Source organism: Camelus ferus, chromosome 7 (assembly GCF_009834535.1).
Source record: "Camelus ferus isolate YT-003-E chromosome 7, BCGSAC_Cfer_1.0, whole genome shotgun sequence".
Taxonomy (NCBI): domain Eukaryota; kingdom Metazoa; phylum Chordata; class Mammalia; order Artiodactyla; family Camelidae; genus Camelus; species Camelus ferus.
Genome location: NC_045702.1, coordinates 57,749,445 through 57,775,887, shown reverse-complemented (window position 1 = coordinate 57,775,887; position 26,443 = coordinate 57,749,445). Strand labels below are relative to the sequence as shown.

At 34.6% G+C, this 26,443-nt stretch overlaps 1 protein-coding gene across 3 annotated transcripts in view; it reads left to right on the top strand.

Moving 5' to 3' along the window:
* Window positions 1-26,100, top strand: part of GLCCI1 (glucocorticoid induced 1) — an 84,743-nt gene extending 58,643 nt beyond the window's left edge. The window contains exons 4-8 of one of the 3 annotated variants that reach the window (XM_032483958.1): window positions 4,613-4,726; window positions 7,052-7,204; window positions 11,173-11,383; window positions 21,899-22,019; window positions 23,205-26,100. In XM_032483958.1, coding sequence (XP_032339849.1) covers window positions 4,613-4,726; window positions 7,052-7,204; window positions 11,173-11,383; window positions 21,899-22,019; window positions 23,205-23,559 — 954 coding nt within the window. In that variant the 3' untranslated portion in view covers window positions 23,560-26,100. Of the gene's footprint in view, window positions 1-4,609; window positions 4,727-7,051; window positions 7,205-11,172; window positions 11,384-21,898; window positions 22,020-23,204 lie in introns of all 3 variants that reach the window. The other 2 variants (XM_032483956.1, XM_032483959.1) reach the window with 2 other exon arrangements.
* Window positions 26,101-26,443: the final 343 nt, after the last annotated feature.

The following is a 26,443-nucleotide window of genomic DNA, read 5'->3' as shown; positions in this document are numbered from 1 at the left end:
TTTCAGCAAGATATTTAACCTTTCTACCCCTCAGTGTCCTTACCTATCAAGTGGGAACAATAATAGTACCTATCTTATAGGTTTTTATTGAAAAATGATTGAGAGAATTCATATAAATGCAAGTGGCAAAGGGCCATTTTCCTGGCTTTAATCTAGCTTTCTTCACGTTTTTCCTTCTCTTCTGAAAGTCCCAGGATCCCGTTTGTTTCCTTTCCTGCTGCCACTCAGCTCTTCAAGATTTCTCATTTCCTTGGTGTACTATGGAATAGAATTCACTCTGAGAAATATGTCCCTCCCTTTCAGTACCTGAGGCAAAAATACTCAACTGGTCTTTTGAGGCTAAGGGTTTAGTTTTATTTTGTTTTTAAATGTTAACAACAGTGGGGGAAACTAATAGGACAAAAATAGCAAATAAACAAGGACAATGTTACCAGGTTTCCAAAAATTTACAATAAAATGTGTTCCTAGTTCTTAGATTTTAAGTGGGGCCAGTCCCTGAGTTTTCTTCTAATTCCTCAAATGTTTTAGTCATTTCTTTGTATTTATGCTAATTCTTTTCTCTACAATTCTTATTTCTTCGCTGTGACCCAGGGTTATTTTTTTAAACTTTGGCACTCGTGCTTATTAGTAGGACCCATTTCATGTTTAAAGAAGGTTCCTCTTACCTTCCCTCTTAGTTTTTTTTTAAATTTCAGCTTTATAGAGATATAATTGACATAGAACATTATGTGAGTTTAAGGTATCTACAGCGATTTGATATATGTATATATTGCAAAGTAATTACCACAAGAATGTTAGCTAACATATCCATCACCTAACATTGTTATAGTTTTGTGTGTGTGGAGTAAGAACTTTTAAGATCTATTCTTTTAGCAACTGTCAAAATATACAGCAGAGTGCTATTAACTGTAGGTTTCATGCTGGACATTACATCTCCAGAAGTTACTCATTTTATAGCTGGAAGCTTGTACCCTTTGACTACCCTCACCCATTTCAACCCCCTACCCAACTGCTGCCAACCAGCAGTCTGTTCTCTGTTTCTATCAGTTTGTTTTCAGATTCCACAAATGAGTGAGGTCATACAGTATTTGGCTTTCTTTTTTGATTTTTTTTTCACTTAGGATATACCCTCAAGGTCCATTCTTAATTTTTTTCTTAAAGCCACAGCATTTATTTAGAAACACAAATAAAATTCACCTATAGCTTAGTTTTTAAAAAATCCGGTCAGTATAACTTTGTGTTCCCTCTTTGTAAAGGAAGGTTGTGTATGGGTATTTCATCATAGTAACTAGGGTGAGTAGGCCCACCAAAGTGAGGATCAAGAGCTTCTGTGCAATTCATTGGAATTTGGGATTCATTAGAGAGACTGTCTCAGGCAGAGGTTCAGAACTACGGATGGATGAGATGGGGGTGGTGTGTGTCTGGGGTGGGGGTGGGGTGGAGGGAAATTGTAATTCCCTCTGCCCCTTCCTCCCAGAGACATCTTTTTGTCTACTATCTACTGGTACTGAGGTTAGGGAGAAGAGGTGGCTTAGGATGACCATGGGCTCTTGAGCATCAAAGGGAAAGGAAGAGAAATTCTAAGTAAAAGCTATGGAAGGTGAGCATATTTACAGTTGTTATTATAAGTCTGCCTCTCTTCGGAAGGTGGTGTAAAAACACAGGAACCTCCTGTATTCTGAAGCAAAGGTGGATTTATTATATTTTGCTTTCATTGCACAAGGTTCTTGACTAAGATTTGTAGTGTTATGAGTATATATATTTAGGAAATATTCCTTTTACCCTAATCGCTACTGAGTTGTAAACAAAAGGATAATGTTATATTCCAAAGATGAGCAGTATTTTGCAGAAACTATAACGTTGCATAGTTTAAGTTGGTATTCTAAGCAGAGAAACTAACATATATACCATCATAGATGCTTTTTGTTTTCCGGGGTTTGTTAAAGCTCTTTAGAGCAAAAACTTTTCTGGCTTATTTTGATGTCTCACAGGCCTTTAAATAGAGAGTGATGAGGACTAATCAATTTTCAGATTATTTTTATTTTTAAAGATTATTTTAAAAATGAAAAAGTGCAAATTGCCTTGATTAATCTGTAGACATTATGGGCTCTTCTCTAAGCTCTTGCCAGTTCTGAAACACCACTAAAACATCACTAATATTCAGAAAACACTTAATTGTATACCCCTATCCTAATTAAATAATTCGACAATTTGAAATTGTTATCTTTTATCTTAGAATATAATCAGTCTTTGTTTATAATGATTACCTAGTAATTTTGCTTCCTTTTCTCATGAAAATTAATGTTCACTAGAAGAAAATGGTGTCATTTCAACAGAGAGCAAGGAACACAAGTGTTAACATAGGTAATCTTATTTGTATATCTTTGCAAGGACGTTGTATAAGATGTCCATAAGCTACAAAGAGTTTTAAAAAACTAGAGTCTAAGGCTGTTACTTAAAAGAAAGGAAAAGGTTATTCTCTTGTGTTGGTGCTTAATATTCTTCAATGCTGTTTCTCTTCTATTTGCCACAGGTAAAAATAAGTGTTCCCAGCAATATATATACTTTTCCCCTTGAGCATTTATAGGCTTTAATAGCAACTGTCTATTTTGCTTTTTATTGCCATGGTTATTCAAGGTAAGTATTTTGCTAGCATCTCTTTAAGGAAATCAGTATACTTTACAGACTTTATTGTATTTACACTTTGCCTAGTAGGTAGCATAAAATTGGGCTCCCTGAAGGTGTTCAAGAAGTACCTGTTAATGACTGATATCATCTTTCTACAAGGAAAATAATACCAATATTAAATAACTTCTCCCAAATTGCTAATGATTCTCTTAAAAAATGCTCAGGAATATTTTACTCCTGGTGTAGTACACTTTAAGCAGATTTTACAGCACCTAAAATATATTAGGAGGTTAGTGAATTCCAAGTCATATTGTAGGCATGACTTTTCTCTTAAGCCTGGGGGGTGTTATATTCCATTTACTGAGAATATACCTCTAAGTTATATTTGATTTTAAAAGTTGTATGACAATAGTGAAGTGTCTGTTAATGGATAAATGAATAAAGAAGATGTAGTGTGTGTGTATATATATATACATACATATATATGAATATTACTCATATATATGAATATTATTCAGCAATGAGGAAGAAGGAAATTCCTGCGATTTTCTGACAACATGGATAAACCTTGAGGGCATTATGCTAAGTGAAATAAATCAGAGAAAGATAAATACTGTGTGATACCACTTATTCCAGGGGTTTAAGAAAACCCAACTCATAGAAAAAGAGCATAAAGCATGTGGTTGCTAGGGCCTTGGAGGGAAGAGGAAATCATGGTTGGTTAAAGGGTACACACTTCCAGTTATAAGATTAATAAGTGCTGGGGATCTAATGTACAGCATTTTGATTATAGTTAATAATTATGTATTATACACTTAAAATTGCTAAGAGAATAAACCTCAAATGTTCTCACTACAAAAAAGAAATAGTAATTATGTTATGGGATGATGTTAACTAATGCAATGATGTATCATTTTGTAATAAATAAAAGCATCAAATCAACATGTACACCTTAAGCTTGTACAATGTTTTATCATTTATATCTCAGTAAAACTGTAAAATAAAAGTTGTGACTAAGAGTAATATATAGTAAGATATTAAATACTAGTAAGTTACTAATGCTAATTTTTTGACATGATATAATTTGTGTTTTAATATTGTCATTCTTGCTGCTATATGTGTATGGATTGTGGAGGACAAAACATAGCAAGAAGTGAATATTGAAATTTGTGAATGCATTCATGATGTATTTATCTCCTCCATCAGGCTTTCAAAAAATTGAGATGTAATTGACATAACATTGTGTAAGTTGAAGGTATACAACGTTTGATTTAGTTATATATATTGCAGTATAATTAGCTAACACCTTTACCATGTCACATAAGTATCACGTCTTTTTTGTGGTGAGAACAGTTAACATCCAGTCTCTTAGCAACTTTGGCATTGATAATACTTTTTGTTGATTATCATCACCATGCTGTGCATTAGATCTCCAGGGCTTATTTATCTACTAGGTGCAAGTTTGTACCCTTAAACAATATCACCCTAAATGTTTTGATTTTCCTCACCACCATGGGATTTCGAATTTTAAAGTGTTTAGTAATTGATAAAAGAGATTGATTTTGTTTATATAAGATGGGAACTTAGAAACTAATATGGCCCCTATATTAACAGATTAGGTTTGATTTTAATCAATAAGCATGTGAAATACTAGTTTTTCATTTTACAAAAGGTGGTTAATGAGGAAGATATTTCTGGTGTTACAAACATAAAATATGAAATAATCGGGAAATTTCATCTACGTATTTTCCAACAACACTGTTTAAATTGTATAAGTGAAGTACTTGTAGCATGTATTTGTTTCTTATTTTCAATAGTTTTTATTTATTAAAACTTGGAAGAATAAATCATAGTGAAATACTATCTCTTCTTGAAATATTTGATAAAAAATTCATTTTTTACTATCCAGAATAAAATAAATAAGCACTTAAAAATTGGTATTTACTTTTGTTCTCTTGCTTCTCCTTCCCTCTACCCAAAGCAGATTGCCAAACTGAGGCAGCAACTACAACGTAGTAAACAGAGTAGTCGGCACAGTAAGGAGAAAGATCGTCAGTCACCGCTCCACGGCAACCACATAGCAATCAGTCACACTCAGGTAGGCTAACTTTTTGTTCAGACTGGAATAATTCCTTTTATAAAGAAGAATCCATCATTTTAGGATAAAAACAATTAATGTAAATCTCTAGCTCTATTAAATTATAACGTTTGTTTAATTATTATAAGAAGTTTTTTTTTTAAGTCATGTGTATAATCTTTTAATAACAGACATAATAGAGCGGAGTGGTCTCAAGGATGATTAATACCAGCTTGGGCTGAAATCCTAGCTCATTCACTTACTAAGTAACTGTGGGCATTATCTTACTTAATCTCCCTAATAGTACCCTAACCCATCTATCTCTGTATCTCTTTATATATTTTACCCCTATTTCACTTATGAAGAAATTGAGGATTCAAGTTTTTTTGTCCCCCACCCTCGCCAGAAACATGTACTAACATATCAAATGGAACAAAATTTGGGAAATGCGATTCTAGACCAAATTTACTTATAAATGTTAATGTAAATTTTAGTAAATCAAATACTAGTAGGAGAACAGAAGAAACTCAAGTAATGTCTCCAAAAAAATCTAATCAAGGTTGTTTCACAAATGTAAGAATGATTCAACATTAGGAAATGTATTAGTTCGTTGCATCAGAAAGTCAAAGTAGATGCTGAATAACACTGGAAAAAAACTCAGTATCCATATATGATTAAGAACTTATTTAAAATTAAGACACTTCATAATGTGACTAACTGCAAATGTAATGAGATCCTGACAATAAAATACTGGAAGCATTTCTGTTAAAAATCAAGTCATACATGTCTGTAATTATTGATATTATTTGCTAGTAGTTAAGAGGCTCTAGAGAGAGCAGTAAGAAAAAGAAATAATTGTTACCACTATTTGCATATGATACTGTTTAGAAAATTAGATATTTAGAAAACCAAAGTGAATGAACTAAACCATTAAAACTAATGATAGGGTAGCTAAGATGGAAGATACTGACAGTACCAAGTCTTGATGAGATGTGGGACACCGAGAACAGCCACACATTGCTGATGGGACACAAAATGGTACAGTCACCTTGAAAACAGTTTGGCATTTTCTTAAAAAGTTAAACATACACTGACCATACAGCCCAGGAATTCCACTCTTTGGTATCTGTCCACAAGAAATAAAAACGTATGTCCACCCAAAGATTTCTGTATCGGTGTTCATGGCAGTTATTATTTTTAAGAGTCAAAAAATGGAAACCAACAAATAACCATGAACTGGTGAATGGATAAACAACATTTCATACATCCATACAACATAATATTATTCAGCGATGAAAAGGAAGGAGCTACTGATACTTACAACAAGATGGTTAAATCTTGGAAACTTGCTAAGTGAAAGAAGTCAGGAGCCAAGGTCTACATGCTGTATGATTCGTTACGTTAAATCCTCAAAAAGGCAAAGTGACACAAAGTATTAGGGGTGGGAATTGACTATAGAGAGGTCCTAGAGAAATATTTTGGGTGATAGAAGTTTCTAAAAGGTGATTATACCAATAATCGGATGACTATATATATTTACAAAACTCAGTGAACTACATACTTAAAATGGGAGGATTTTATTATATGCCAGTTATACCTCATCAAAGCTGTAAAACAAACATGCAGTTGGTACGCAAGCCTCAGACTTTTCAAGAGAAAATTCACATATGTCTTCCTTTTTCTTCTGGTAGAATTAATGTATTATTCTTACTCTGTTTATTTCAAGCACCTTTTCTGTAAGAGCCCAGTGCACTTACAGTATGTCAATTGACTTGATGATTTAATGAAAAAGACTTACACATTTGTTCCCAACTTACATTGAATTTTTGGCACTGTGGTTATGCTTTAAAATAATTATCTTTTGTTATACATACTGAAATATTTGTAGATGAAATATGAGGTCTAGAATGTGCTTTAAAATACTCCCAAGAACAGAAAAAAGTGGATGTTTAGATGAAACAAGGTTAGAAAATGTTGATAATTTTTGGAGCCAGATGTACACCTGAGTGTTCATAATCATTATGTTTAATTATGTTTATGATTATAATTTTCATAATAAAGAAAAAAGTAAATAAAAAATAGGAGAATTTAATGAAATGATTAAATATAATTATATAAAAATCAGTAGTTTTCTCCTGTACTAGGATTGTTTCAGGTCTGTGATTTTTACCTTACTTCCTTATCTTAGAACCTAAATTGCTGTATGTGTATCTGAATTTATATTGTATTTGAAATGTCAAAATAACTCTGCTCATTGAGTTTCTATTTTCAGATTTACCATGCTCTTTAGTTCTTAATTTCTTTGGCCACAAACAATGTGACACCACCTTATCTTCTCTTTTCTAGGCTACTGGATCAAGATCAGTCCCTATGCCACTGTCAAATATATCAGTGCCAAAATCATCTGTTTCACGTGTGCCCTGCAATGTAGAAGGAATAAGTCCCGAATTAGAAAAGGTATTCATTAAAGAAAATAGTGGGAAGGAGGAAGTGTCCAAGGTAAGGTTACATGGGATATTTGAATCCTTTTTTTCTTTAATATTGTGAACTGTCTCAAAGTCTTTTTTTTTTTTTTTTGGTGATAGCTTTATTAGATATAATTCACATACCATACAATTTACCCATTTAAAGTGTGCAATTCAGTGGTTTTTAGTACATTCACAGAGTTGTGCAACCAACACCACAGTCAACTCTATAGCTTTTTCATCATCCCAAAAAGAAACTCTGTTCCCTTTAGCAGTCATCCAGTGAGACAACCACTAATCTATTTTCTCTGTGTATGGATTGGCCTGTTCTAGACATTTCATATAAATGCAGTCATGCAATATGGGACCTTTTGTAACTGGCTTTTTTCACTCAGCATCATGTTTTAAGGCTCACCTATATTGTAATGTGTATCAGTACTACATTCCTTTTTATTGAAAAGTAATACTCAGTCGTATAGATTTTATTGTCATTAATTGATGGACATTTGTATTGTTTCTACTTTTTGGCTATTATGAATAATGCTGCTATGAAGTTCATATACAGGTATTCATGTGAACATAATGTTTTCATTTCTCTTGGGTATATACCTAGGAGTGGAATTTGCTAGTAAAGTAACTCATTGTTTAACCTTTTGAGAAACTGCCAGACTGTTTCCCAAAGTGGCTGCTCTAAATCATTTTACATCCCCACCAGCAGTATATGAAGGTTCCAATTTCTCCATCTTCACCAGCACTTGCAATTATCTGCTTTTTATTATAGCCATTCCAGTGGGTGTTGAGAGCATTTCCTAATGGCAGATGATGTTAAGCATCTTTTTGTGTGCTATTGGCCATTTATATATCTTCTTCGGAAAATTGTCTGTTTAGATCCTTTGCCCACTTAAAAATTGTCTTTCTAGTACTGAATTGTAAAAGGTTTTTATAAAATTCTTCATTTTCTAGATAAAAGTCCCTTATTAAATATATGATTTGAGAATATCTCCCATTCTGTAGGTTGTCTTTTCACTTCTCATTTTCTTTTGAGTTGTATCTAAGAAACCATTGCCAAATGTGAGGCCACAATGATTTATTCTTGTCTTTTCTTCTCTGAGTTTTATAGTTTTAGCTTTCTCTTATCTTTAGGTCTTTGATCCATTATGAATTAATAAAAAATACTTTATAAATTACCTCTGTCTTGGAAAAGAAATCTAGACACTCCTTCATATGAACATATATTTGACCACATTTTAAAGGTATACTCAACAAAAGAAACCATCAAGTCGCCTATGGCTTAATTATCTCTCTGACGGTTTTTTGGAGCTAAAATATGATTTATGTCAAATGTATATCTGATTCTTTCAAATAATGTGTAGTTTTTAAAATTGATTTAATCTTGCAGTCCACACAGTTCAATTTTATGTTAATAAATTTAAAAGGCTTTTTTCCAACTTTCAATACTGTTTAGCAGATATAAACATTAATCATAGTTTATTGTATATCCTTGCCAGTATATGTGTGTATACTAATACATACTGAAAGCATTGTATGAATGTGCCATAATTTAAAAGTCACCTACTGATAGGCATTTAGATTGTTTTCCGTTTTTATCATGACAAGCAGTGCTTTAGAAAACATACTGTACCCTTGCAAACAATTTCCTGGCAGTGAAATTGCTGGGTCAGAGCATGTACACGTTTTAAATTTTGATGAATACTGCTAAAATTACCCTTTCAAAAGGTTGTACCGTTTTATTCTCCCTAGACATTTCATGTTAAATTTTTATGTTATGTTTATTAGGCCAAAAAGAAACCCTTTTGAAATTGTGCCAGCTCTTAACTGTTTACTATTAAAATGTTTCCTTCATACATTAAGTAACATTTAAGAATTAGTAATGTAAGGAAGTAAAAGTGGCCTAATTTTTTGAAGATGAGATAATCAGTCACATATTTGCTGATTCTAAGAACTGCCAAGCAAAACTATGCTAGATGATGAAACTTACTAACATAGTTCTGCTTTTAAATAAGTCATTTTCTAATCTCATAGTAGCCATTTCAGAATTATCAGAATTACTCTTGGGTAACCTACACACTTAAAACTAAAATATTAATTTTTAGAACTTTCAGATTTATGATTAAGTGTGCCTTAAAGTTTTAATAAATCAAAATGTCACCATCAGTAAATCTGCCAGTAACTTCCTATCGATGTGTTAAGCCTTTATACATCCCTTTATTACTTTGCATAAATATGTAGATATCTAAAATCTGTTTTGTTATTCTGATTCTTCTGAACCCCCTCCCCAACAAAACAAAAAGTTGGTTAAGGAAACTGATTATTATATTACCCAATTCTAGATTCAGAAATGGGAATAAAAAAAGATTGTGTTTTATCAATCAATAGGACATCAGTGAAAGATAACTCAAATTCTTAAACCTTTTTAGTTACAAATTGATACATTACTCTTTTACCAATCACCAATATTGATACTTTTATTAAGGTAACATTTTCCTTGACTTAAATATCTCAGTTTTAAGAAAGACCTCTGTTATGAAGCCCTCATATATTTTCCAAAATGATCTTTATGGGTTGTTCTGAAAACCTCACACATTTATCATATAATTTTGTCCCCCCAAAAATTGCTCCAATGAGATTTATTCTTAGAATCGTTCATTTTAAGTTTTAGTGTAGACTTGTAATTAAAATCTAAATTAGTTAAGTAAAGGAAAAAAATTTTAAATAATTTTCTTAGTTTTTGACCTAGTAAATTAATATTCCTTTGGGAATTTATTTCCTAAATTGGAAAATTTTACTTTTTCTGTTTGCTGACAAAAATGAGCTAATGTTTCATAATTGAATATTTTCTTTATAGTACCATAGTCATTGTCAGGTTGTAAAGGATGGTATGGTTTTGGTTTAGCAACATTGCGTGGATAAATGAAGTTTTTATTTTAGATTTTGGCTTTCATTTAACTTGTTTGTTATAAAAGAAAATGATACATTTTGATCCTGCTTAATTTGATCTTACTTCATTTTCCCTCTGACAGTATTTCTGAAAATTCTGAAATGACAAGGCTCGGAAAAACAGCAGTAACATAGTGAAAATAAGTTGTAAATAAATAGCACTGTGGTCTTCTCTGTATAATAACAAAAATATTTTAAATGATTAATATATACAGTTTTGTTTGTTAACCTTACTTTGTTAGCACACAAATGAATAAGATCTATCTTTATAGCAAAAGCAGAGTAGAAAGAGTCCACTGGGACAGAAGCTTTGATGCCATTTAGTTGACCATGTCACCAGGAGCTCTAAACTATAGGTTCTTTATTTGTAAAGACGTTGGACTAATGAGCTCCAGGGTCTTCTCAGATCCAAAATATATGATTCTATGATTATAATTTCATTTCTGTTTCTTATTTTTGCCATGCAGAACAATGCATTAGAACTAAGCAGAATTCTTGAGTAGTCCTACTCAGTGAGATACCAAATTTGTAGAATTGTTCTGAGTAATCTCAGTATCCCCCATTGAGTACTAATAGAATAAACCTCTTTTTTAGAAATTCTGAGTAATTTTCAAAGAAATAGAAGATACAGTTCTGTTACTAGCTTCTAAAAAATTAAAATAAGAAAGAATGAACAAACAAAAATCCATACCTGTGAATATGACATTTCACTTTTCTTATTAGGAAGTCAGAGTGATTTCTTGAGCAATTTGACTAATTCATTCAGCAAATGTTTATCAAATGTCTGCTGTGTGTCACACACAGTGCTGGACATTAGAGAGACAGTGTTGAAAGGTGACCCTGTCCTTGAGGAGTGGTAAGGGAAGTGCTAACCTAAAGGTAAGGGGCAGAAATTAAGACACAAAATTGGTATCTTTATTCCCTGAAGAATCAGTAATGGTGGTAATAGAAGTGGAATATGAAATCAAAGGAAATTCCATGTGCTTTCTACGTGGATGGAGTGTATGCACTGTCATCGACCTGTAATGATTGTTGCTCTTCTAGCCTTTGGATATCCCGGATGGCCGAAGAGCCCCGCTCCCTGCTCACTACCGGAGCAGCAGCACTCGCAGCATTGACACGCAGACCCCCTCCGTGCAGGAGCGCAGTAGTAGCTGCAGCAGTCACTCACCCTGTGTCTCCCCCTTCTGTCCCCCGGAATCCCAGGATGGTAGCCCTTGCTCAACAGAAGACTTACTCTATGATCGTGATAAAGGTAAGAATGAAATCATCCACTTAAATAGAGGGTTTGTTATAGAGCCTTGCTCATTATACTTTCTTTGTCTTAGACCATTACATCACCTTTTTTCCTTTGTTGAATGGTGGGATTATAAAGGTTTGGTTGATCTAGGTTTGTTTGTTCATTGGTTTCACGTACCCCCTTCTTTGTGATTCTCACAAACATCTTCCATAAATGTGTCAGAGGAGCACAGCGCATGGTTCTAACAGCTAATGAAAGCTATAAAATGCAGTGTGTACAGCTTCACATCTTATAACACACAGTTTTTTCCTTGATATTGTCCAGAGTTAACAATGGCTATGGTAGAGTTTATATTTCTTGTGCCTAAGGTTAGATTTTGTAATCAGATTGATTTGGGAAGAAATAATTTCTAAAAATTCTGTTGGAAGAATAAGTATATTTTTAACTAAGTAGGATAAAGTTTAACAAGTACTGCAGCACATCAGGGATTATATTATGATATGTAGATGAATTATTAACTAACACCAATAAGAGGGCAGAATCCCTGGGAGTTCTTACTGCTTGTCAGGCCCAGACCGTTGGCCCATGTTCTCCTGTCCTCGTGTCAGGCACTTGGCTAGCACTGTTCACTCTCTTCTTTCAGTTTCTGGCCCCCTCAGACCCAGACACAGAACATAACAAAGACTGCCCAGCCCTCACCTTCCTATCTTCTTACAGAGTAACTCCGTACTTTGTAGCACATTTACTGCTTCTCACCACAGAGGAACAGATCATAGGCAACAAAAATTTTAAAACATGGAGAAGTTAAAGTATACAGAATCTTAGGATTTTTATGCTCCTTGTTCTGATTTGACCTCCAGTCACCTTCCTTTGTTTCATTTTGAGGAATTAATAAAGTGTCCCAGCTATTAAGTGCTCAGCCTCCTGAATTTTTACACATGTCCGCACTCATAACCTGGATCAGAAACAAAGCATTTTTAGCATCCCAGAAGGCTCTCTTGCCTCCTTTCCCAGACCATATCCTTCCCTTCTCCACCTGAAAGAAACTACTGTTCTGACTTCCATCATCATAATCTAGTTTTTTTCCTGTTACTGGATTGCATAGAAATGGAATGATGCAGTGTATTCTTTTGGTCTAGCTTCTTTTACTCATTTTTATGCCTAACTCTGCTGAGACAATAGATGGAAGCTACTTTGTCCTCTGCTTTTATTTCTGTGGGTGGATCTCAACAAATCTTCCCTTTCTTTTCACTCTTTACTTACTGGAAGCCTTTTGAACTCTCTTCCTCCATTGAGGATGTATTGAAAGCAGTACCTTAGTTAGGCATCTCTTTCCTTCAAATGGGAAGTCTCCTTTTCATATAATGTCAGACTAGGAAACTCATTTCACTGAGGCATCCTATCACAGCAAACACCTTTAATCACTTCCTCACATTTTTACTATGGATGTTTCATAGTAAAACAAATAAGAAACCATCTTGCTTCTAGTAGGAGTATTTGTTTTGAAGGCAAATTGAAATGTTGGGTAACTGTAACTTGTTTTAGACTGCACAGGTGGTAAATGGTGAAGCAGATCTTGTCAGATTGATTGCAAATCCTGTATTTTTTGTCATACCAGTAGAAAGGATAACAACTTTTGCTAAATAAAACAAAAACCAAAACCAAAAAAAAAAAAAAAAACCCCAAAAACACTTTTGCTAGTTATTAGCATTTGTAGTTGGGTTAAATGAAAAGTAAAAATAACAGTGATAATAAGGCGAGGCAGTTAATTCTGGGGTTTTGTTGTCTTCTTTCTTAATTTAATATTGTGGGTGGTTGAGAGATGCTGAACCAAAAAGGAGATGTATTAAGAACATGATAGATGAGTTCCGTTTTCATTAACTGGTTGTGAGATTGCCTTCAGGGCCTCTAAGAGACTATATTTGATAAGGCAGATAGATGTGTGGTTTCTGAAGTTCAGCACAGGTACTGCTTAGATCCTAAGTTTAGGATAGGACAGGATAGGACTTTACTATCTTTTTCCCGAAGATGTAGAATCTGTTTTATTATGAGAAAGAAGGTATATTCATGTCACTCTGCAAGATCTTCAGCAAGAGACATTATAACACCATGTTAAGAGCAACACCATGTTAAGAGCAACACTGGCTTTGACATACAGGAATGGATTTGAGTCCTGTAAACGTTTAGGCATAAAACTTACATTAATTCTCAAGGATTCAATAAATTGTAGCTGCTGCTATAACAATAATCATCATTATCATTACTTGTGAGAGCCCCAGTGCCTTCAGGAAAAGTAGAACAATTTGCTTTTCATCTACAACTTAACCAAAACCTCCCTCTCCGGCCAAATTTCTGTGAATGCTCTAATAATCTGAATTGTTTATTAAGATATAATTGACATAGAACACTGCATAACTTTAAAGTGTACAAGGTAATGATTTGATACATTTATATATTGGGAAATACTCATCACAAAAGATTAGTTAATGCCTCCATTACTTCACATAATTATCATTTTCTTGTTGTTACGGTGAGCATATTAAAGCTTTACTCTCTCAGCAACTTTTAAGTATACAACACAGTATTGTTAACTATAGTCACCATGCTGTACCCTAGATCCCCAGAACCTACTCATCTTATAACTGGAAGTTTGTACCCTTTGACCAACATCTCCCCATTTTTCCTATCCCCTGCACTTAGCAACCACTATCCTAACTCTCTGTTTCTATGAATTCGATGTATTTAAGACTCCACGTATAAATGAGGTTATATGGTATTTTTCTCTGATTTATTTCACTCAGCATAATGCCCTCAAGTTCCATTTACGTTGTTACAAATGCAAGATTTCCTTCTTTTTTTGTGGCTGAATAATACTCTATTGTATGTTTATGCCACATTCTCTTTATCCATTCATCTGTTCATGGACACTTAGGTTGTTTCCATGTTTCGGCTGTTGTGAATAATACTGCAGTGGACATGAGAGTGCAGGTATCTCTTCAACATAGGGTAATAATAACCTGAATTCTGACTGTTTTTAGACAAGTTAGACCTTTTCCTAAGACTTTGTCTTTCTTTGTATATTTTCCTTTATGCCCTTTTATTCTTTCATACCAGATACCTGCCTGCATAACACAAATCTTCTTTCTTCTGTTCCTTTTCTTTTTTTAATATAAAATGAGAACATTTGTCCAAATCATCTCTAAGGCCAACAGTTTTTTCTCAATAGTTAAAAATATATATATTTCTTAGTAAAACAGTGATAATAGCTGTTTTCATACCTCATATCATTATTCGGGTTAGATGAGGTATTGGAGCAAAGTGCTTAACACAACCCTTGGTATATAGTAAATAATAAATGGTGTCGAGTGTGACTGTAGTGATTTTTTTTTCATTTCTTTAGAAATTATGGCGATCTCAGAATCATTTAAGACTTTTTGTTTTTTACAGAACTACTTCAGTTTGGGAATTAAGACTTCATTACACAAGTTTCTTAACATTATCTACCATAGTTAGCTGTGAGGCATTACTTTATGATTAAGATCAAGTTGATGTTACTATTCCCTGGAAAAATGTGTGACCTTCTCTTACAATGTGAAATTCCTAGTTCTTAAATCAGCTGCCATCTTTGTGAAGAGAAAATTAAAATAGTGTCTATCTCTTATGTATGTATGTATATGTGTATGTATACATATATACATACATACATATATTTTAGGATCGGGAGTGGAGGTTTATGTATTTCAACTGAGTTTATTTAAGAAGCATATGTTGTTGAGTATCTATCTGTATGTCAGGCACCCTACCTAGAGAGTGGAGAAATAGATATGAAGATGTGATTATCTGTTTTTAAAGAATTTATAGTCTAATAGGAATAATAGTAATATAAATAAATAATACATAATTATACAAGTATGTTCAGAACACTAAAGGTACAAATGAGGGAGCTGTCATTTTTACAGTTTCTGAAACTTACATAAGTCATTCGAACTATAATCTCTGATTCATTACTTCTCTGTGGACCATCCAAATTATTTTAAGATACTAATTCTAGCTAATAATTTGCATTTTCCACCATAAAGCTTAAATTGCTTTTTTGTTTCTTTATACTTATTTCCAGTAAAGAAATAAAAAAGAAGCTGTAGATTTCTAATAAGTTTGCATCATTAACTATAAAAACACAATGATACTGTAATTTTGTAGTCAACAAGGATTGATTTCGGAGTATCTCAGTATTCTGTAGTTGCTGTTGTAGAATAGCCGGTTGGGACATCGTTGGGCACCTAGATAGGCACATGCCAGTGCAGGGAGGGACAGCCATTGTGAATACATGCTCAATGAAAAATGTGCTCGTGAACTGATTGTTTTTCTAGTACTCATCTGTTACATACTTATCCTTTTCCTGACTTTATTATTTTTGCTTATTCCTAACATCTATTTTTCTCCATGAAGCATGGGCAGTTTGAGCCCTATGAAATAATTTTAGCTGATTAGCATACTGGTTTTTCTTTGGCTGTTTAAGTTGCAGTGCCAGGACAAAAACATGCTGACTATTGAGAAAAGTCCAACCATTAAGAGACTATTTTCAGGTTTTGGTTTTTTGCTTTTGGTGTTTTTGTTTGTTTGTTTGTTTGTTTGTTTGTTTTTCCTGCAAGGTTTTCCCAGTGACCTTCAGACTGAAGGCAGCCTAGTCACATGTGTAAAGTTGCTGGGCTAACTAACCCAATAACAGCCACAGCTCCTACATTATGGACTATGTGGAGAAATCAGAGATCCAGAATAAGAGCCCTAATCTTGGCATCCTTAGAATATGCCCTAGAGTTAGCCTAAATGCTTCTACATTACCAAGCCCAAAATGCAAGGAAGAAAAATAGTCACTTATATAGTGGCAGTGTCAAATATTAGTTCCTTTAGCAGCTCTGCCAGCATTCCTTGATGGTAGCTAAAGTGGCACTGGGCAAACGACAAAATCTAGACTTCATTCTACCACTTCTAGTTGATCTTTGGCACAGTTCGCTTAGGCAGTTGTTACACAATTCTGCAGTTTCATAAGATACTGTGGAAACGTTGATTATTCTAATCATGGAGTCAGCCGAACCATTCTACTCAGGCCAACTAGTGAGAGTTGTATTCCAAGAATCCATAAATTGGTTACTTGGAACTTAGACTGTATTTTCCTACAGGAACAATATACGTTACGTGGATGGAGTTTCCAAGGGCCAGTGCATATAGGCCTATTCAGCTCATACTATGATATGGGTATTAGGGTAAACTTTGGGTAATAGAACTGAGCAGCCCTTAGTTACAGAAGAGAAAAAAAAAAGTATTATATTTTCAGGGTCTAAGGCTGACCCTAGGCAAGACTTTTGAAAGAGACTCTTTGACATCTTCTACGTATGTTTTAAACTCTCTTTGCATTTGTCTTTAGGGCTCTGTTTCTTAACTTTCTTTGACCTTTGCCCTTACCATACTTTAACCTTCTATTTTCTTAATAGCCTAATTGGCCAAGATTTTGTAGCACTTTCCTTTTGTGGTTTATATTGTGAAAATACATACATTGGATATACTTCTTTTAGCCACCATTTCTTGAAAATCACTGTTTTTGAGCCTGAATCTGTTTCTTTATCAAAACATGATTCTAGGATGTTTATTATCCTAGAAGAACCTCTTGGTGGTGAAACTACAAAGAGTGTAGAAATTTTATGCCAAAAAAACAACTGTTCTAGAACTATGTCCCTAAGGTCATTATCCCTATTTTGCTTTTTCAAGATGACATCTAAATTTATATATATTCTCATTATCTGACATGCATAAGAAGCACCCAATAAATGCCTTTCCTCTTCTTTTGGAAAATGTTCATAGTTGTACTAATGGCAGTTGCTCTGCTAACTTTCTGTGGTTGAGTTAATTATTCTTAATTCTAAACTAATTTGTATGCAGCTCAGTTCTAGCAGTTACAACCCAGAGTCTAGAATAAAAGCAGATCAAGATTTATTAATATGCCTGCATATATAGTTTCACTTAATCTTCTATTATCTATTTATTAGAATGTAAGCTCCAGCAAGAGCAGGTAACTTTATTTTACTCATTACTTTATCCTTAGCAGATAGGGTAGTGCCTAGCATTGGCATGGAATAGTGCTTGGTGGAGATCCTTTGAGTATTCCTGCTTCGTGGTATGTCCATTTTTTAAAAATCTATTTTTTGTAGCTGTGTTGAAAACATTAGTGTCTTTTTATGTTGTTAAATCATATGCATTAGGCTTTTGAATATTCAAGAAGAATATGATAATCCTCCCCACTACTGCCACCCAAGAGAAGACAATAGAGTAGCCATTCTGAGATTATGCTATCTTAGTGATAGGCCTTTGGTGAGAAAGAAGCCATGAAGTTCAAATTTCTTTTGAAATTAGGGGAAGAGAAGTTAACTGGTAAAACCCATCTCATTTTCTACTCTGATCACGCCTGGGGGAAAAATAAGGTATCAACTAGGCTAGAGGAAAAGAGTATCTGTTGAATTTTTTCTCCCTGTTACCTTTTGTGTTCCTGTAAGAAGAAATATTGACACACAGAGGCTACTCCTTACACTCTGTCTCCTTGTGAGACTAACAGAAGGCAGACCCAATAAAGCTGTTACCCAAGCTGTAAGACTTAGGTAGAAGCATAAAATATTAGACTGGAAGGAACTTGATCATCTTGTCACCTCTCATATCTCTAATGAGGACCCTAGAGTTGAGATAGATCACAACTTAGTAGGGCAGGGAGTGTAATGGTAATGAACTCTGACTCTGGTGCAACCAGATTTAGTCTCTGCTCTGCCACTTAGTAATTATGTGTCCTTGGGCAAGTTACTCAAGCTCTCTGTGTCAATTTCCTTACCTGCAAATTAGAGGGAAAGATGGTACCTGCCTTAGAGGATTATGATGATTAAATGTGCCCAGGTGATTTTTCCCTTTGTTATCTCCAATAATATTACCACAATCCTATGAGTAGGAACATTGCCATTATTTTAAGAATGGGGGACCTAAGGCTTAGAGAAATGAAGTTAACTTTATTCAATTTTATGGAGTCCAAATGCCAACAAAGATCTTCTGTTGGAACTTCATACTTCTTCTTGCTGCCTTTGCAGGAGGAAGAGCCATTATATAGGCATTCAGCTATGAAAGGGCCTGGTGTGTGGAGAACAGTAAGAAATTGTGGGCTGGAATGTAGGGGTAAATGGTAGGGAGTAGAAAGCAGTGAGACTGGAGAGGTAGATAGACCGCTATTTCATAAGGGCCTTGTAGCTTTCCTAAAAGAAATGAAAAGCCAAGCAGGTTATCTTTCATCAGCTAAAGGACGTGACCAGCTTTATCTTTAAAGATAAAGCTACAGAAATGGAGAGAGACAGCAGGAGGACAAGATAAGATGCTACTTTAATAGCCTAGTCCTATGTCTCTAAGCTTGATTTATTACATACCTTTTCCAGCAACTTTTAATCTGTACTTGTAATATAAATTTCATATATTCCTAAGTTATATATGTGCATAATTCAATCCACAAACTAAATATGTGCTATTAAAGCTTACTTTCTCATTTTCAGAGCTAGAAAGTAAATATATATAAATGTTGGCCTGTTTTCTTCCTGCATGTCAGCAGATTGTTTTGTGCACCTCACTTGGGAAACCATAGGTGTAGGGCAAAGAAGAGGAGGGTTAGCAAGGGCAAAGGAATTAGAGGAAATAGATGAAGAATCAGCAGCATTTGGTGGCTGATTGGATGTACAGGGTGAGGAAGGAGAAAGATGAGCATAAAGGCGAAGATCTAACAAAGTTCTAGCTTGGAAGGTGTGGAAAATGACTACCACCATTAATAAGGCAGTGTCTGTCAGAGAAGGGACAGGCTTTAAAACAAATATCATATAAGCTTAAGATTCCATTTGATTATCTGCCTGAAGATGTTATAATACCGTTTCCCTTTGGCAAGAATTGGGGAAAAAAGAGAAACACTGAGTTTTACCTAATATGTAGCATTTTGTTTTGCCTTCTATTTTGCACATAGTTAAGTGTTCAGTAAATATGTTAAGTGTGCATTTAAAATTACATTGAAACTTTTATTAGAAGTTTTAATTTTTTCCCCCTGTAGGATACTGTAAAAGCAGTTTAATATGAACAATGTGTTTCAGTTTTTTGAAAACTGATGTCTCTGGAAATTTTTTTTATTTAAAAAGCTGAAGAATGTAAAAACTACGATTGTGTCAGAATGATTTTCCTGAGATCCTTAATTGTATTACTTTTCAATATAGGAAATATTCTACGTAATCAAATTTATTTTCAGCTTAGTTTTACCATTATGATTTATATTTATAAGGGGTATAATTTTAGTCTATAAATTGGTTTGAGGATTGTCTTCAATAAAATGATGTACTTTCATTTTAACTGCCATATCAGATAATCAGATTCAGAGTGAGTTGTTCACATTCAGGTAAGATTCTGAGTGAGTCGGCAGCTTATCAGTGACGCCAAGTCAGATTTGGAGATGATAATAAGCAGTGTTGTTCTGTATGTCAGAATTATCTTTGTAGAAGCAGCATTGTACTGACTGTAAGTATACAAAAACAAAGGAACAACTACAGTTGGTTTGCTTAATTTGTAAATTAATGCCAATTCAGTGAATACTTACTGAATGATGTGATTAAAATATAAAACACCTTCCACATATGACAAGTGGGCCTGACATTTGGAATGTAAGTTATGTCCTGGTTATTCAAAACACGGTCTTAGTTGAAACAAAGTTCAAAAATATAAGTAGATTCTATAACCTTCTCATAAAGAAGTTGCCTTTGAAATTTTAGAGACTGTCTGTAAAAGCCAAATGTTCTCCTCACTTGTTCACAATTTGGTATTGGAGTTCACTGAAAAGGCAGGCATTTCAATACAATTGGTAATGCCAACTGGTTCCAAAAGCTTGCTGTCAAGAAATGCTATACAGTTGTTTCTCCTGATTTCATTAGGCCATCAAACCACACTACAGATGATAATTTCATTTCCTGAAGCAAAAGAAGTTATTTAAATAATAGAGTAGTAATTCTGTTTAAATCCTATTTAGTCCATCATATTTCTAATCTAATTCTATCAGCTAACTTTTAATCATGCTCTTCGTCTCTTTGTATGTCTTTGAGTTTAGTGTTGATTGCTTAAGTCTGAAGAAGTCCAACTTAATTCTAAAATTTAATTCCTTCCAAGAGACTATGCATAATCTGTACAGACATGCATAAAAGTAGTGATGGAGAAACTATGTGGTTTTCTAGGTTTCCCAATAATGTGGCCTTATTATTTTGCAGGCAATGGTTTTCCAGCCAGAGATATAGCCATATTCAAGTAGAAGCACACATGTGCATTGCCAAGACTCACAGAGTCACTCTTTGAATCATTCACCAAATACACTATAAGTGTGCCTAAGAGGTCTACTTTCTAGGCGTGTATTATACTTTTTTAATGATGATAAAAACATCCCTATTTCTCAGATTCTGAATGTTGGACTTTGTACTAAATCCTAAACGTCAAAATTGTGACAAACATAATTAAGGTACTAATCTTTCAAAATATATATGAAAATAATACATCTCAATAGATCATATGCTTAGTATTTTAGCATTGGGGGTTGGTTTGCATTAAGTCAGACTTTGTTTAAATAGGACTATTGTATTTATACAGGTATGTTACTGACTTTACAACTTGGCATCTTACAAAGATAATGACACATTTTGTTGGATTTGAATTTCCAAAATCCTTTGCCAGGTAGGAAAGGGAGAAATTGCATATAGTTTTTATGGCTTTTCATGAATAGAAGGTTTCTTTTTGGTCAAAAAAATATGAAGAAAACATGTTAGGTAAAGATGCTTTTAGATTCCTCATGCTTCCAGTAGCAAAAGTACAAATAGTGCTGAAAAAGTTTTTTTTATATAGACATTTTAAAGGCAAAATTCTGAATATTACCTTTTTCATTCTGGGCCAAGGGAAAATATAATATGTTCTATAAACCTATTTTTCCCCTGCATACATGTTATTCATGGTGGTTAGTAAAGTAACATTTCTGCTAAAAACTTCTGTAATGAAGATTATTCCACATATTAAAATGTTCAATTAAATTGGTTGGACAGCGCATAACTATAAAGAACCCTGTATTATAATCTCTTGTAATTCTTCTGTGTGGCTTATAAAAATTACCCCATTTATTTACATTTTTGAAATACATAATGATGTATTTGTTTTCAGGATTACAGATCTACTTTATTCAAAATATACTTCTCTGGACCAAAAAATCCACTTTTTATGTTCGGTGGTATGGCAGATTACTGTTGCACTGAAGCTTTTATTTATAAGAAATGTACTATACAAGGGCATTAGAAATAGCTTTGCAATAAAGGAAGCCCTGTGGTGGAAGTGAAGGGGCAATAGTGGATAAACTGTTGCAAAAGGCTGCTTGTTTGGAAATCAAATTTAATTTAAAAGAGCTTTCAATCACTAGTTAATATAACTGCTTTAAATTTACAGACAGTGGGAGTAGCTCACCGTTACCCAAGTATGCTTCATCTCCCAAACCAAACAACAGCTACATGTTCAAACGGGAGCCCCCAGAGGGATGTGAGCGAGTGAAGGTCTTTGAGGAAATGGCGTAAGTAATGTCTTTTCTGTCAGCTGGGATCTGCAAAGCTGTAAAGCTTTTTACTGAGACCAGTTGATTACAGATGAATCAACTACTCCATCCAGCTGATAATGTGTTTCAAAACCAAGTTATGAAAGGAGAATTGAATAGGCAAAAGAGATCTTATTGAAGGAGACTTAGCATCTGTATGCTAGAAATATATAGGGTAATACAAAGAAACTTGGAAATTCCTCCTTCCTACCTAGAAAATCTATTTTTAATCAATAAGAATTTTTCCGTTCAAAAGCTGTCAGTTTAGATGGCTGACAAAAAGACAGTTAGCAGCGAGTGAGTATCCATGTGTGGCTAGCCTAACAACAGTGATTCCACAAGCCAGAGGGAACTCACTAACTACTCCTTCCCTGCACGCACATCTAGCATGTGTATTCATTGAATTTAGACTTTCTGCTTGCAGATTTTTTTTTTTTACTTTTGAAATTTCAGTATGTATAAATTAGAAATGAAAGGAAAAAGAGGTTCATGCTGTAAATACATTGCAGAATAGCTCAAAGAAAGAGTGTGTGACTCTTGGACTCACTTATCCCTTTGTCCCAGTGCAGGTGCCTAGTGGGGGCTGCTGTCCTCTTGCATCCTAGAAGGGGACAGGGACTGATTTTGCAGGAGTTGGTGGCTTAGTGCCTAGGAGTGGGAAGAGAGAAAGGGCTTGTGGATGCTGCTCTGTTGGGCTGACTGGCTCTTCGAGAAACTACTGAAACTTTTTTCCCCCTGATCTGTGATAGTAGAAGTATTATAGAGTTACAGGGAAACAAAGAGGAAATACTTAAAACCAAATATTTGATGGGGTAAGCCCTCTGCCAATATACTTAACAAAAAAGGTCATTCTAACCTTACATAATCTTCAACTATAACATGGGAGGCTTTTCCATGTTCCTAAATGAATGAAAGCAAACTAATGATCTCTGAAAAAATTTGTCTGCCCATTTCTGAAAATCCTTTTGTCTCAAATATCACCTCAGTGCTGTGTACTTCAGTAGTCTGCCAGCTGACTTGTGCTATGGAAGATGTTTACCCCTCTGTGTACACTTAACTCATTCCCTGCCATTCACATTTTAGCTGTTTTAGAGAACTCCAGTTAATTCAGAAAGTGCTTAATTTTTTAATGATTGTAAACCTAATTTTGTTTTATGGTTTTAGGTCTCGTCAGCCTATCTCAACCCCTCTCTTTTCATGTCCTGACAAAAACAAGGTTAATTTCATCCCAACCGGATCAGCTTTCTGTCCTGTAAAACTTCTAGGCCCTCTCTTACCTGCCTCTGACCTGATGCTGAAGAACTCTCCTAACTCTGGCCAGAGCTCAGCTCTGGCAACCCTGACCGTTGAGCAGCTCTCCTCTCGGGTTTCCTTTACATCTCTTTCTGATGACACCAGCGCGGCAGGCGCCACAGAGGCCTCTGTCCCACAGCCATCCCAGCAGCAGCAGCAGCAGCAGCTCCTGCAGGAACTGCAGGGTGAGGAACACACCTCTGCTCAGAACTATGTGATCATCTAAAGTGAAGGGGGAGCTGGCCTCTACCCTGCGTTCCATGGATGAGGAACTAGATCTCAGACATCTACCTGCATGGAGTGACAAACTTTCTGAACACCACCACCAACAACAAAATACTTATCAGCATCATAAAGTATCTCTTAACACTGATCTTGGCAGGGACGGAACTCCTATTCAGCAGTTTTTGTGGAAAGCAGTAATGCTTGCAAGATGTGTGTGTCATTCAGCATTTTAAGTGGAGACTATGCATTTCATAGTATGTTTGACAGATTAGTACTGTGTCCTGTGTTTTGTTCCAAATTCTTCAGTATAAATAAGCTCTATATCAGAAAGTTGCCTGTCTAAATAGAGAACGTCTTGCTGTGTTTTGTCCTATGGAAAAATACTGTACTTCAGGATTATGTTTACAATTGATCCAGGTGTTTGTTTCTAACTTCTGTAATACATACAATGCAAAAAAAAAAAAAAAATGGCCACAACAGTTGCACAGTGCCCACCCTATGGCCTAGCTTCAGGTACTTCAGTTGAAGTCTAAACTCAGGTAACTTGGAATGTATATCATACTGGGATATTAACTATTTCACAGCTAAAAAGCTAAAGAGGGAACATCACTCTTTTGCCTTTCCTTATTTTATGCATTACCCTTTCCTCATTACATTCCACATTCTTAAAATAAGAAGTGCATTCAACCCTAGGAGAGCGAAAATCCTGGACATGGGTGAACATGAGGAGAACCAGCAAATCTGTGGTGTCTGACATCACTTTTGTCATGTGGTTACAAGTAAAACAACTGTTGCATTCACTGTTTCAACATGTGTAAATGTGGCTTTTTTTTTTTTTGACAAGTTCAGGTGTTGCTTAATGACTGTTACAGTGTTGCAAATAAAGTGTCCAGTACTAGACTATACACACACTCCACAATGTGTGTGTGTGTAGTTTAAAAACAAGAATGTCTAGGTCTAATTTCAGAGTAAGTGAAGTTTCACAGTGGATGATTGAGATTTTGTTTGTTTATGTTGGCCATCAGGGTCGTGAAATGCTACTGTTTTATCTAAAGGCACGTTAATATTTAGTTTCTCTTTTGGAAATTCTTTACAAGTTAAGAAATGACACACTTTCGGCTATAGTTTTCCTCAGTTTAGATGCCTCAGTTGTATTCACATAGAGAGAGAATATGTTGGTCTCAGACCTCAATATAAGTAAGCCGGTTATATGCTGACCTACAAAAGCAATAGTGTGAACCTGTCTCATTTAAGCCTCTCATAATACTACCATGAATAGTTCTGTTAATATTTTGGATGTGCGAAGTAGACCATAACCCAAGTAAATAGCCTTGAACTTGCAGACTTGACCTAACATCTCAAAGTGTGAGGAGAGCCCTAGATAGTGCAGACTGGCCAGTGGAAGAGCCCAAATCAGACACTGTTTTCTGCAGCACACAGTATTCAAAAGCAAAGGGAGGTGTTTGTATTTTTATTCCATTGCCTTCAGTTCAATAAAACAGAGTTGTTTCATCTGTACCTATAGTATATGGCACGATTTTCTTAAAAATTAGGGGAACGAGTTGCCTACTGCTACAGGAACGTTTCAGTTCCCTTCAGTCATTCCTGGGTTTTTCTTTCTTTTATTTTCTAAAGAGGTTGAAGAAGGAAGAGGTGATAAAGAAAGCAACACCATAGATTTTTTTTTTTTAAAGAAATGGTATATATATATATATGTATATGTTTGTGTGTGTATGTATTTTGTGTATTATTTTGTCATGATCTCAATATCTTCTTTCCACCAAAGTTTGCAGTAATATTCTCTCCTGAAGGTGCATTCTGGCTCCTTTAAATTAGTCAGTGTTATATTGTAGGAGACTGTCATGGAAAAGGACTCAGTTTACTTTTGCCATTTTCACAGGGGAACCTTTTAAAACAATCTATTCAGCAGCAGACACCTTTAACTCTAATAATCTCAGGCCTTGATGAAAATACTATATTTTGTAGATTATGGTTAAAGGGAGAAAATAATTAGTTCTGTAAGATAAATATGAGCTCCATTAACTTCTGATGTCTGGTTTAGCATTACATATAATGTGTTGATCTTATGCTCTGCTTTTGTCCAAACAAGATGCAATAGTATCAATATCAATTTCTGAATAATGGACGAAACATGCTTTTTTTGGTGATGAAATCTGATGTACGATATTTATAGTGACATGTGCTTTTATTTTCTCATGAGAAACTAAATATTGTGTTGTACATTTGTTCTTAGCATATATTAAAGTTTTGAACCAAATGTGTTAAAGCTTATGCTTTGCCATGTAAATTTCCCAGAAGTTGTTGAGCTCAAATGTATCCTACATCCAGCTGTAGAAATTTGTCAGAAATTGTTTAAATTTTGTATATAGTTGTACTGTTTAATTCTAGCCACTGCGCTGAACAGTATTTGAGTTACCATACAATATGGCTTTACACAAGGAAATGTGTGGCTTTTGTTTTGTATTTTTTCAGTATAGAAATTCCTGTGTCTTATTTAAATAAAGTTATTAGTAAAACTGGAGTAGTTCACATGTGTTTTTGGAAAGACTGGGCTTTTAGCATCTTACCTGAGTTCAGCTCAGGGTAATGGCAGTATTCAGTGCTCCTTGAGTTCCTAACCTGCTCCCAGGAGCTGCAGGTAGTGTAGCCGGATCAGATTTCCACAGCCTGGTTTCCTCTTGACATTTAAGTTGCACATTTTCCATCACAAGCTAAGAAGCTAGATGTCTAACTTCCAAGTCTTTGTCCTGCTCCCAGCTTATAAGCACCTTAAATAGAGAAAACATTGTCCCCATGTCATTATTTTATGCCCAAGAATTATTTATTCAAAAAAGTTAAGTTCAGTGAAATCACCACAAAGGAAG